The sequence below is a fragment of the Herpailurus yagouaroundi genome, unplaced genomic scaffold (genome assembly GCF_014898765.1).
Source record: "Herpailurus yagouaroundi ecotype Mexico unplaced genomic scaffold, PumYag 221, whole genome shotgun sequence".
NCBI lineage: Eukaryota > Metazoa > Chordata > Mammalia > Carnivora > Felidae > Herpailurus > Herpailurus yagouaroundi.
The window spans coordinates 79287-91618 of NW_024412452.1; the positions used below are offsets into that span (position 1 = coordinate 79287).

At 53.5% G+C, this 12332-nt stretch overlaps 2 protein-coding genes and 1 long non-coding RNA gene across 9 annotated transcripts; 1 reads left to right on the forward strand and 2 right to left on the reverse strand.

The window, feature by feature from the left end:
* Positions 1-58: 58 nt before the first annotated feature.
* Positions 59-2239, reverse strand: RNF181 (ring finger protein 181). Its single transcript, XM_040458336.1, has 5 exons — positions 2100-2239; positions 1346-1476; positions 1057-1166; positions 797-871; positions 59-529 (listed from the first exon to the last, which is right to left on the reverse strand). Exons 1-5 carry the CDS (start codon positions 2183-2185, stop codon positions 470-472), a joined length of 462 nt encoding a protein of 153 aa, XP_040314270.1. The 5' UTR covers positions 2186-2239; the 3' UTR covers positions 59-469.
* Positions 2240-2254: 15 nt separating this feature from the next.
* On the forward strand, positions 2255-12286 carry LOC121019166 (uncharacterized). Of its 4 annotated transcripts, XR_005785485.1 has the most exons (5): positions 2255-2665; positions 2767-2926; positions 3229-3660; positions 9032-9270; positions 10421-12286. It is a non-coding gene; the product is annotated as an uncharacterized LOC121019166 (long non-coding RNA). The 4 variants fall into 4 exon arrangements; XR_005785482.1 differs by having other exon boundaries at positions 2767-3660; XR_005785484.1 differs by lacking the exon at positions 2767-2926.
* VAMP5 (vesicle associated membrane protein 5) lies at positions 4447-11133 on the reverse strand. 4 transcript variants are annotated; one of them, XM_040458334.1, is made up of 3 exons: positions 11027-11133; positions 5375-5512; positions 4447-4908 (listed from the first exon to the last, which is right to left on the reverse strand). In XM_040458334.1, exons 1-3 carry the CDS (start codon positions 11027-11029, stop codon positions 4699-4701), a joined length of 351 nt encoding a protein of 116 aa, XP_040314268.1. In that variant the 5' UTR covers positions 11030-11133; the 3' UTR covers positions 4447-4698. The 4 variants fall into 4 exon arrangements, with proteins under 4 accessions (XP_040314268.1, XP_040314269.1, XP_040314266.1 ...); XM_040458335.1 differs by lacking the exon at positions 11027-11133 and adding an exon at positions 10316-10432; XM_040458332.1 differs by lacking the exon at positions 11027-11133 and adding an exon at positions 8066-10279.
* Positions 12287-12332: the final 46 nt, after the last annotated feature.

The window sequence follows — 12332 nt, forward strand, 5'->3', positions numbered from 1 at the left end:
CACGGAGCAACTTCAAACTGATAGGAGCAGTTTTCACAATGAAGCTAAAGAAAGCCTGTGGGATTCCAAGATTTACTAAAAATTGCAGGGGAGAGAGATGTAGGCTCTCTTTTTTTTCTTTACCATCTGTAAGTAACTATTGGATGCCAGACCCTGACACATTTTGCTTTCCAACAATGAATGCACAGGCCCAAGCCCTGGCTGATCTAGTAGCCAGGTTTTTGACCTGGGCTCCACTTCTCTCAGGCCAGACTGAGCAGTGTGTACACTTAACAGGAAGGGACACACAGCCTGGTGCTTTCTGTGGTTCAGGACCACCTTCCCCAGTAGCAGTAGGGACCTCATGGAGGGTACGGAACCCCTGCCCAGGCTTGTGAGCAATGCAGTGCAGGGTGGGTAAAGAAAATTTTAATGAGGGTTTGAGGTGCAAGAGAAAGATGTGGAGGACTGGTACTCAGCCCCAGGCACCTCATGTGTACATGGCTCCGTGGAGGTTCTCAAGTCGGTGCTTTTGCTGCTGCTTGCGAGCCTGAAGGAAAGACAGCACAATGGGCATGAGCCATATGTGAAGGCCTGTGGGTGGAGCAATGGGACAGCTATCATGGAGCTATCACTGTTTTCAGGCTCCTAGCATGTGCATTGCCAAGGCTCTTGCCCCTCACCAGAGTCACCAGGAAGACGACAAGAGCCAAGGACCCTGAGGCCTACCCAGACCTGCTAAGGTAGGAAATGAGAACAAAAGGACAGCGACTGGGGGGCCCCATTACCACCCTCTCCACTTACCACCAGCCCCTACCTTATCTCGTCTATGTTCCTCGTAAGTGTCATCATCAGTGGGCAGCTCATGGCGGCACAAGGGGCAGGAATTTGTCTGAGGAAAGGAGGACGGTGTTCCAGCCCAAGTCTGGTATTCATAAGTTAATATTCGTCCCCTGCTCCCAATACCCACCCCTACCCCTCTCCCTTTTCTGATCCCCTAACAGTTCATAAACAGAACTTGAGAGGCTTGAGAACTGGGCCCAGGGCAAGTGAGGGCTGAGAAAAAGGAAGTAGTACCTTGCTTAGCCAGGGCAGAATGCAGCTGGAATGGAAGAGGTGATGGCAAGGCATCTCAATGGCAGTCTCCTCCTCCTCCAATTCCAAAAGACACACGGGGCACTTGAGCTCTTTAGGAGGGAGTGCTGATCAGGAGAGCCGCTACAGGCCCTACCTCCCAGCTCCCACTCTTCAAGGACATTCTTGCCCCAACCTGACCTGGAAAACTGAAGGGCCAGACCAGTCTAGCTTGGGAGGGAGTGGGTCTGACAAACCTGCCCCAAACAGTGGAAAGAATTAGTGTTCTCACCGGCCTGAGAGCCCCTGATGACTCTCCTAGGAAGGTTCTCAACCACAGCTTTGGCAGCAGGTGGAGGCAGGTGATGTTCCCAATCTACTACCAACCCCAAGTCTTCAAAGTCCATCCTATTGAAAAGTGACCTGGGAAGAACGGCGCATGGTCAGAACCACAGAAAACCATACTTTCTCTTTGCCCCAACAGCCTACTAGGCATTATAGCAAATAAATGCCCTGCAGCTAGTACCCTGCAGAAGTACTCACTAGATAAAAAGCACAGTGGGAAGTGGTTTACAGCTGCTATAAGACAACCCCAAGCATGCAAGCAGTTTAGTCCCATTTTACACATGAGGCAACAGGCTTAGAAGTTACTCAGGCTATGTAGGAATGACCTGGTAAAGCCAGATTCCCAGTGGCAGCGCTGGCTGCCGTGCTTGGTGTTCCTAACAAATGTACCTACTCACACCCACACGGCCCTTCCCTTACCCCCATCACCCATATTCTCCCTCACCTGCTACAACCGGCTGCCTTCCCGCTCCCTACTCCCCCTACTCTCCAGTTACAGTCTTTCCCACAATCTCTTTGCCCGGCCCGTCTATGGATGATCCAAATTATTGATCTCCCTCGAATCTCGTCTCTGGACTAACTCTCCAGATTACTCATCCTTCCTCCTCAGAATGGAGGCCCTATATAATCAGCCTTCTCCAGCCAGCCCCAGCCCAGAAACCTGCTGCCTGCGCCCCCACCTCCCAGCATCGCGTACCCACCTTGCGAGCTCCAGCAGCATATTGGTTCGGGCCTGCTGCTCGGAATCCAACGGCTCGCAGTCATGTTCATCGAAATAGGACGCCATCGCAGCGGTGCTGTCTCACACAGCCCTCGAACCCCGCTGGACTGCGGCCCCGTGGCTCTGGCCAATAAATTGCCGAGCTGAGAGAGGAAGACCAATCAGAGCACCCGAAAGGCGGGAACAGAGGCTCGTTTGCCGCACTGAAAGCGGAAGTATTAATTCTGCCGCCTCTCGTTGGCTCGAGTAAGTCAGGTGACCAAAGGCTAAAGCCAATGGCAGGATCTGGGGCTGGTCCGGAAACGTCTGTTCTGGACTCCTAACCTGGGGTAGGTACGTGGGAGTGTCGCGTAATTCGCGTCCACAGAGCGGTGAAAAGGGAAGTGTCGAGGCTGTAGGGGGTCCTGAGTCCGCGCTGCGGTTCAGCGGGGTTAGGACGCACAGGTGTCAAAGGCCCTCCGAGAAAGGGAGGCGCTGGCCTAGGGGCTGAGGGTACTGCGAACCTGGAATCACCGCGTTTCCCGCTGCTCTGTCCGGCCCCGCCAGGTACTTCTGCACCTCCTGCACTCTAGTTGGTTCAGGAGTTGGCGCTTGATTCCTCCCATACCCACAAAACAAAAATTTCCTGTTCATTTCTTCTCTATTAGGCCCAGTAAAGAGCAAAGCAAAACTTCCCTACCGAAAGAGGAAAGATCCCTGCCGGGAAATCTGGGACTTTACCGGCTCATGGGACTATGTGTGTGACCTTCAGCCCGTTGTTCAACTTCTCCCCTAGCTTCTGTAAAATCTTTGGCTTGGATTCAAAAGGTGGTTTGCATCCCTGGCTACCCATGAATATCCTGGAGGGAGAATGAGGGGTTGCAGCTTTAAGAGAAAATAACCCTGCGACAGATACCCTCAAAGATTCTGACTTAACAGATCTAGGCCCCATAAGGCGGCTGTGTAGGGCAGTGGCTAACGTGTGTGCCCAGGCATCCCACAAACTTGGGTTTAAATCTTAGCTCTGGTACTGATTGAGGCCTAGGGGTGGTGTTTTTAGAAGTTCTACAGGGGATTCTATTTATTTATTAATTTGTTTGTTTGTTTGTTTGTTTGTTTGTTTGAAGTAGGCTGCACACCATCATGGGGCTTGAACTCACACAACCATGAGATCAAGAGTCGCATGCTCTACTGACTGAGCCAGCCAGCCGCCCCTCTACAGGTGATTCCTACTGTGAGGCTAGGCTGAGGACTACTGCACTAAATGATATGGATGATAGCTACCATTTATTTGGCATCCAGAACCATTACATTGATGGATGTTTTACACTCAGTATAAACAATCCTCATGATTGTTCTGGGAGTTAAGTATGTCCCTTTTTACATATGTAAAACCCAAGTCCCGGAAGTGGCTTGCCCAAATTAACGTGACCTCTAAGTGGTTTTGCTGACCAACTGCAGGGCCAAGTGTTTTTCTCCATCTTTCTCAGGAAAAGAAGATGGTAATGAGCCCAGTAGAAGTAACAAGCCCTGTGATGGGTAAAGCTCCACACAACTCTCAGGTTTGTTCTTATTTCTCTGTCAGTAGTCCTCACTCTGCCTAACAAGGAACTGCTTCTGTTACATACTTGACCCTGAATTTTCCTTCCACCCACACTTGAGTTTGACAGGCAGTCAAGTAGCCAGGCAGAGATTGCCCAGCTTCCTCAGTCTTGGTAGGACCTTCTTTCCTTCTTCCATGGCCTTTACTCTTTCATCATCTTTCCTGTGACCCTGAAGGCACTGCCTGCTTGGCCCTGTGTGGCCATGGAGCTCTGAAAAGGCCAAATCCTTTCCTACAGGGCAAACCCTAGGCCGTCCCTTGTGACTGCGCACTGCTGCACCTTTGAAGCCCTTCCCTTTTTCACTGCTGTCTGCCTCATCTGTAATCAGGTGTCAAGCTTGAGGAAGAACATAGAGAAATTGAGCTGGGGAGGGGGGTGGGGTTCAGAGAGGGAAAAGCCTATCCAAAGGTGAGAGCCTTGTCATATAAACATCTTTGAAGTACTTTCTTCTCCTGGAGTCCTATACTGAGTATCCTCAAGACATCAGAAAAATAATAGATTTCATTCCTAGGGAAACAGGCTCAGAGGGTGCTGGTTGAAGGGTCAGGTTTGAGAACCACTCTGTCTTTCCACCTGTACTCCAGAAGGATCTGTCTGGGTAGGGCTGAATCAAGTATGGAAGGGAAAGGAGAGGGGCCATCTCCCAGGGATAAAGTCCCTTGGACGGTAGACTTTCTAAGCAACCCCAGGAGTATAGGCAACCTGGAGAGCTTCAGACATACACACACACACAGACACTCCAGCTTTTAGCCAAACAGCAGCTTTTAACCAAACAGCAGCTTTTACTGAGCTCCAGGTGGGGCTGGCCTGGCATGGCCAGTGCAGCAGGCTGCCCTCAAGGGCCAGTCTGTGGCGTGATAGGAGATGCAAAGGTGCACACATCAGGGATGCTCTTCAGCACTCAGTTGGGTGGCTCAGGTGGGAGCAAACACCAGGGTTCTCTGGAGACCAGAACCAGCCAGTATGGCCATCGGCCTCTCCTCAGGCCCAGCTGGGTCAGTCCCCAGGCCCTGAGGCAGCGCCTGCATCCTGGGCCTGTGGGGCACTGCTGTCCTCACTGCTCTGTGGGAGAAACATGGCCAGGAGCACAATCAGGATGACGAGCAGGCCGCCACCCACCACCAGCCCCAAGTAGATCCGGCATCGGATGTTCTCCCAGCTCTTCTTCTGGGCCAGGGTCTTGGTTGTCTTGCTGAAGGCTGAGCTCTGTGGACATCGCCAGACACAGGGTGGGAGTTAGTGGTTCCCCTAGAGATCCAGGGCCACGGTCTCCCAACCTCACCTCCCCGGAAGGGCCTAGTCTCCTTCTGCATCTTCCCAGCCTGTCTGCTCCCCTTCTCCACATAGCCTGCCCTGGAATCCTCCCAGCCTGACTCTTGGTCTCAGACACTGGTGTAGCCCTTGACTCACAGCCCTACAGACTCACCCCCAGTTAATAATACCAGCCCTTTACAAAGCTCCACAGCTCCATACAAAGGACTTCTTACTTCATGAGGCCTACCTGGAGCATATCTAGGCTAAAGGTGCCTCAACAAACTCACAGGCCTCACACTGCCCCACAGGCAAGCCTCAGACCCCACCAAGGAGACCCTGAGCACGGCCTGAGAACTTTCTCTCTGAGGACCCCTTCTGGCCTCTCCCTCCCCCATCCCTGCTTCCCCAGGCCTCACACCATGTCCAGGAGTTGGTCAGAACGCTGCTCCAGCTCTGCCAGTTTTCCATCGCGCTCCAGGACCTTGTCGAAGTTGTTGAGCATGATTTCCGTCACCTCGTCCGCCTGCCGCTGGCACCGTTCCAACTCTTTCCCTGCCTGGGCGCCAAGCCCAAGGTCAGAACTGCAGGAGGCCCCCACCTGATCCTGAGACCTAGCGGCCTCCTTGCCCCCACTGTGTGTGGGGTGGGGATGATGTATGGATAGGGTAACAGCATCTTACATGCAAGGGTATGATATGTACAGAGGGAAGGACCAGTCTTCTGAGTGTGTGTGGCTTGCCTCTGCTCTCACAGCTTCTTCTCCTTGCCCATCAAGGCAGGTCCTAGGTCAGCCTTGGCTTTCAGCATCTCAGCATCCTCTAAGATGCCTCAGGATGGAAACCTCCCAGAATCTCACCCTCCCACAAAGCAGGTACTTTGCTCACCTGCTCTAGGATGGCCTCTCCCCAATGTGTACCTGCCCTGTGGCTTCCCACTGGCCTAAGGAAGCACCAAAGAAGAGGGCACCAAGCTACATGGCTAGAAGCCAGACGGGGAGGAGATCTACCCCCACAGGGCTAGGAAGGTCACTTCAGACCACCACACATCATAGGTTCTGCCTAACCCCACAGACACACACAGAGAAACAAACTGGGAAGATCAACCCTCCCTCTGACTGGTCAGGCCACTTCTGCCTCCTGGGATGACCCTGCTCCCGTATCAGTGCTCAAAACTGATTCCCTGTCTGCCTGGGAACCTCAGCCTCCCTGGACTTTGGCCTTAGCCTTCCAGCCACCCACTGTCTTCACTAGGGTCCAACTCACAGAGATGAGACCTACTCTTAGACTTCTCAGCTTGGGCAGCAACCACACCAGACAGAAGAACCCAGGTAATTTCAGAGGAAGGCAGATGCAGGGTTCAAGTGGGGAGGTGGTGGGGGGCTGAGAGAACAGGAGAGAGGAAGAGAGCATGCATCACAAGCAAGAAAGGGACTGGGCTTTGGACACACGCAACTGAGTGAGATCTAGGGCAGGAGGCCCCAGTAAAAGCTGGAAGTCCAGGAGCAGGTCCAGGGACATGTCAGGGAGATGAATACCAGCAGATTAACAAACCACAGCAACTCCCTTCTCCCAGCCTAGTTCCCCCACAGCCCGTCCCTGTTCTCATCTCCTCCCCACAGAGCACTAGCCAAGCTCCCTTTCCTGCCAGACCATATTGCCCATTGTCTGCAGCAGACATTTTGGCACTTGACTGAATTCCACTTAAAACCAGAGAAAGGGGAGGGATCCGGTGTTCACGGAGAGCTACTCCTACTCAGGCAAGAATCCGCATTCAGGATCCTTGCAGCTGTCTTGCACACAACTTCCAAGCATTCCCAGTACATGAGTCCTATCTTCCCAGCTAGACCACAGGCCCCAGGGGGAAGGGCTACCTCTGTCTGCCCCCCATCCTGGTGGCCTGGGGGGGCCAGCACAGTGCTGACCATTGCAAGGACTCATTGAGCGGGTCATCGCATTGTAGCCTATCCAAGAGCAGCTCTTAGTCTCAAGAGATGTTTTCCCAGTGTGTTTATCTAGCCCAGCAGGAGTTTCGTGGGGCAGGCATCTGAAACCCAAGTAGGTCAATATTTACCCATGAGCTTAGAAAAGCAACCTGCTTGGAGAGGGGGCAGGCAAACTATGACAGAGGGGTGCACTCACAGGCTGGGGGAGCAGAAACTGGGGAACAAAGCAATAATGCAGGAGCAGGGAAGCTGCCCCCATTGCTAACTTTTCCCCAGTAATCATCACCACTCTTATTACTACCACGTTAGTCAACAAGCTCACATAGTTCGCATTCACATGGCACAAGTCATCCCCCCATTCATAACAGCCCAAGGCAAAAACTTGAGAATGGACAAAGATCCGAAATGACAATCACTGCTAGAGGTTGGTGGGATGCTGAATATGACTGTGTTTCTACTCTGAAAACTCCAGCTATTATTCTCTTATTCTCCAACGTGGGGTGACATTGGGTCACATTCCCCAAGAGAGTTGGCTGTGCTTCCTGCTGCAATCTGCAGCCTCCTCCCCCCACTGCGAAGCCAGGCCTGTCCGGAGCCAAGGTGGGACCAGGCCTAAAAGAACACATTCGCTCCAGGGAACACAGAGGCCCCGGGCTCAAGTCCCTCCTTGGGACCCCTCCTGGGTCCTCTCTCAACTAGCAGAAAAAGGACACTGTATGCATAGGTCCCTACTGGCACAGTGAGAAATAACCACAGAATGTGGAAGGAGGTAAGGGACCAGAGGGCAGGGCCACACTACACCTGCCACAGTGAACTCAACATAGTGCCTGGCACACAGTGGACACGCGGAAAAAAATTTCTGAATGAATTGTGCCTGTTCTTAAGAAGCCCACTATAGACTGAGGGAAAGAGACATATAGGACATCATGAGAGAAGAGTGAAGGGCTGTGCTGTGAGATACACATACCCAGTGATCTCATACCCAGAGAGTGGATTCCTGTGAACTGAGACAGACCGGGTGGATGAGCCCTTACAGGATGGGGTGGAGTTGGGGCACTCAGGCAAAGACACACCAGGCAGAGGGTAAGGGCGGAGGGGGGCAGGGTGGGGCCAGAGAACACACGCGGTAAAAGTCAAGAAGGGGACAGTCACTTGGAGGAACAGAACACGACCTAGTGTAGACTTCTGAGCCAAGTGGGGGACACTGGAGAGGGGCTTCAGAATAATTTCTCTATTGGTGGTAGACGGCAGTGAGAAAACCCCCAGGCAGAGAGAACAGCCAGAAGAGGCGGACAAATGCCACCAGCAGGGGTGTGGGGTTGCCAGGTAGTGGGGAGCAAAGAGCATAGAGAGGAAGGATGGGTGGGAGGGGCACTTGCCAGCCCTGCTTGGGGTCTGCAGGGCTGAGGCTGTGCAGTGGAGGGGGAGCATCAGCATGGTTGGTAGACAGGGGGTGGCAGTGACACAGGAAATGTTCTTGATAGACCGTTAGCCCTCTGTACAGAATATCCTGCCTTCAACCCTCAAACATCTCCGGTTTCTCCAGGCCAAATACCCTAGGTGCCTCTGAAAACCAAGCTTTCCCAAACCTCCCTGTTGTAACTCTCCCGTCTCCTTTCTTTCTTGGCTAGTGCCCAAGAACCCCTATTCCAGCTGTCACCGTTGTTCTAGTCAGAGGACTGGGGCAGCAAAGGGGTGTATCAGCTCCTTCCTACTCAGCACTTACCTGAGCTGAGAGTTAAGAACGAGGGCTCAGCATTGCAGCCCTGGGTTCCTTCAAATCTTGCCTCTGCCACTCGTCCACTACATGACCTTTCTGATCCTCCACTGCCTCGTCCGTAAAGTGGTGACAAGAATAATATCTACCATAATGTTAGCTAGGGCCCGTGACATGTTACAAACAAAGTGCTTGTCACAATACCTGTCGCATACTAAGTGCTCAATAAACAAGAGCTATTGTCATTAATGGAGCCCAATCTTCCCTCACTGATGTTTTTTTCTTAGCAGTCAGATCTCAAGAACTACACAATATGTGTGATCATTAAAACCTCTTAGATATTTTTACAAAATACACAGCCAAGCAAGTTCTTCCTTATTGCAAACCTGTGTGCTTAATTGTCTCTAACTTTACAGGGGCCTTTGATTACCTGCATCGAGTATTTCCATCAAGCACTACAGGCTGCTGAGAAGGCTGTACATCCTGACAGTAATAACGGCCACCATTCAATGGACACAGAGCTAAGCACTGCCTGCTGTTTGTCCTCCGTATCTTATTTAATCCTCACAACCCACTGAAGGCATGCTGTTCTCCCAGTTTTATAAGAAACTGAGGCTCAGAGGGGTTAAACCATCTGTCCAAGGTCACAGAGGCAGTAACTAGACGATCTGGGAGTTGAACCAATACACTGTAAACTCCAAGAATCACATTCTTAACCACTGTGCTAAAGTGAATGCAAGTACAGGGAGGTCAAATACTTTAGCTGGCTAGTAAAGACTCCCCAGACCTTCTGATGCTGCCAGTTCCACTGGTGCGCACACGAGGGAAGCCCATGGTTCAAAACCCACATTCACTGGACAGTGCATACGAGAGGACCATCCAGAAGATGAATGAATTCAAGCTCTTACCCATTCAGTTGTCATCTTTCCCATCACTCTTTGTTCCTGCTCTATCACCTATACCTGCCACCATGACTGGCACAGAAGAAATGCCCAAGAAATACTTGTTGATTGAATGAATCAGAGGAGGACAAGGAAGAAAGACCAAGGAGGGAAGGGGGTGGAAGAAGGAAGGGAAAGCGCTGGGGGCAGAGAAAGGGGCAAGACTGAAAGAAACAGAGGGATGGGGCTAGGAGACGGGTAGGGGAGAAAGGTCAATGTACCTTCCCTGGGCTCTGATTCACGATTTGCCTCAGATGAGCCTATGAGAGTGCCAGAGTTTTCCAGTACCCCTCAGTAAATTATCCTGGCCTCAGCCTTCATTTCAGGAGTTTCCTCTTCTCCCCAAGTGCTAGAGGCCAACTGGAAGCCCACCCCTAGCCCTGGCTGATCCCTTGCCCTGCATGCTAGGAAGTGGGCTCTGAGCTCTGTCCCATTCTTGGAGCCTCCCTCAGTTTCCTGGCGTGGCCTTAGAGCTCAGTGCAACCTTCCTGCCCCACTTCCTCTTCCTGCCTCCAGTTCCCTAGAGATGAGGCCATCCAGGCATCATAACCCCCAGCCAGGCCACATCCATCACACCTCTGCCAGCTTCTCCAGGGCAGAATCTTAAAGCACCGAGCCTGCTTCCTGCCCAGCCCATCTTCCCAGGAGTCCAGGGGACAGAGGAAGCAACTGGCACCACCTGTTCCTGACACCTTTGCCTCATAGCTGGCAAGTGGGGACACAGGCCAGAGTCTGCAGCAGGAGTGGGGGATGACTCACCTCCAGAATGTGTCCCTAGGCAGAGGTTAGGAGTCAGGCCTGTGCCACACTCTGGTAACTTCAGTGGAACTTTCATGGTAAACATCTCCCTTGATCTTTCCCCAGGGGAAGGAGTGTGCCCTCCAACACCCTGCCATGGGGCTGGCAGAGCCTCTGGCAGCCCATCTGCTCAGGTTTCCAACTCCCAGGCCACACTTGGCTCTTCACAGCTCCAGGAAAGGCTGAAGAGGTCATCACATTACCTACCACTTCTCAGGAGAAGGTTCTGAGTGCCAGGCAGGGCTCTGCCATTGGATCTCCCTTAACCTCACAAGGACCGGCAAGGCGGGTATTGCTGACCCCACTTCACAGATGCGGAAAAGGAGGCTCAGGAAGGTTAAGTGACTTGCCCGGGCTCACAGAGCCAGCCGGTAAGTGGCCACGACCAGGATCTCAGCCTGGAGTCTGACTCCGTAACTGCGAGGCTCAGGGAAGGGGGGAGCCCGAGTCGCGCTCACTGCGCCAAGGCGGCCAAACTTTCTCTCCCCAGCCCGCGCGCCCCGAGTGGAGGCTCTGGCCCCCATCCTGCTCCTGGCGGTGGCCACCTCACCGGGGGACCGGCGCGGATCCCGGAGGTCGCCTCCCACCTCGGACTTCAGACTCCGGCCTCCCACCCACACGTCGCCCATTGCCTCCCTGCGCGGTCGGCTCCGCCCCGCCCGGGGCCCTCACCATCGCTGCTGCCGCCGCTGGGCCGGCTCCCGCTCCTCTGTCGCCGAGCGGCCGCGGTGCCACACACCCGGGAGGAAGCGGAGGGGCGGGGCCGCGGCCGCGGGGGCGGGGGGCGCGCCTGCCCCGAGCCCGCACCCGGGCCAACGAAAAGCGAAAGCTGCAGGCGTCCGGCCCAGCTTCGCCTGGCTCCCCAGCCCCCGGAACCGGGCGCCTGCGCCTGAGCAGCCCGGGGCTCGTTCTGCGCTCGGCACCCCCACACGTCGGGGGGCCCAGTGAAATGGGCTCTGGAGACAGGCATCGCCCGCAACAAGCAACCGTCCCAGTGCCACAGCGATGGCGCTGTGCTAGAGACGACGCGGACCGCCAGCCAGGCGGGGTCTCTGCCACCTCGGTGAATGCATGCCACCGGTACCCAAAAACCGACTCCGCAAGAAAGTTTTGGAACGAAAGAAAGTTTATTCACAATCAACATTGTGAATGCACTACCTACCACTGAATTGTCTACTTTGAAACGGCACCGCTGTGTGTTACAATTGTACATACACGTATACGCTGTATGTTGTGTGAATGGCGCCTCGCTTAAAAAAGAAAACGGACCCCCATGAAGAAGGTGCTAGTTCTGGCTTTTCTGTATTTCCCTCTTCACCACAAGGGCAGCTGCGGTCCTGCCCTCATATGACCCTGCTCCTCCATCGGAAGATGGGCGAGGCCACCCCTCCAGAGCCTTCCTGACTCTACCTGTTCTCGCCCTCTCCTCTCACTGCTGCAAACAAGTCACAGCCACCAGTTCTCCACCCCACCCCCTGCCACCCCCAAACACAACTGTGGCTGCTCTTGAGGAAGGAGGTTGAGGGCTTCCCTCCTTGGGTTGAGCCCCTGTGAGCACAGCCCTCATCCCCACCCTGGGCACTCTGGGTCCCAGGGAAGAGGTTTCACCCCAGTTCTGTGGACCTTGAGTCCAGGAGTGGCCTGAGGAGAGAGGATAGCTGTAGTCTGACCTAGGAGGACCTAGGAGGACAAAGACAGCCCAGAGGGCTTTTTTTTTTTTTTTCTTTTTCCTCCCTGGCTTTCAGAGTATGATTTCAGGACTTGCCAGTAGGAGTCCCAGATTCTGTCTCCCAAACCTGTTCCTTCTACACCCCCTCCCCAAAACAGGGTTTTTTTTTGTTTTGTTTTGTTTTGTTTTGTTTTGTTTTTTTTAATACTGGAAAGCCCAGGGGAGAAATAGGGACAGAGATGACAAGAACCCTTTCCCCAAACCAAGAGAGAGGAAAGAGTGGCAATGAGGTGGAACCTGGTGGGGAGG

What these genes read in the sequence shown, in the direction of transcription:
- RNF181 (XM_040458336.1), bottom strand. Translation starts at nt 2,185, where the DNA reads ATGGCGTCCTATTTCGATGAACATGACTGCGAGCCGTTGGATTCCGAG. An exon ending in TTCTGCCCTGGCTAAGCAAG is followed by an intron (nt 872 to 1,056) that starts GTACTACTTCCT and finishes TCCTTTCCTCAG; the next exon opens with ACAAATTCCTGCCCCTTGTG. An exon ending in AGGAACATAGACGAGATAAG is followed by an intron (nt 530 to 796) that starts GTAGGGGCTGGT and finishes TCTTTCCTTCAG; the next exon opens with GCTCGCAAGCAGCAGCAAAA.
- VAMP5 (XM_040458332.1), bottom strand. Translation starts at nt 8,335, where the DNA reads ATGCTGATGCTCCCCCTCCACTGCACAGCCTCAGCCCTGCAGACCCCA. An exon ending in AGAAGTCTACACTAGGTCGT is followed by an intron (nt 5,513 to 8,065) that starts GTTCTGTTCCTC and finishes CTTGGCGCCCAG; the next exon opens with GCAGGGAAAGAGTTGGAACG. An exon ending in CTGACCAACTCCTGGACATG is followed by an intron (nt 4,909 to 5,374) that starts GTGTGAGGCCTG and finishes CGATGTCCACAG; the next exon opens with AGCTCAGCCTTCAGCAAGAC.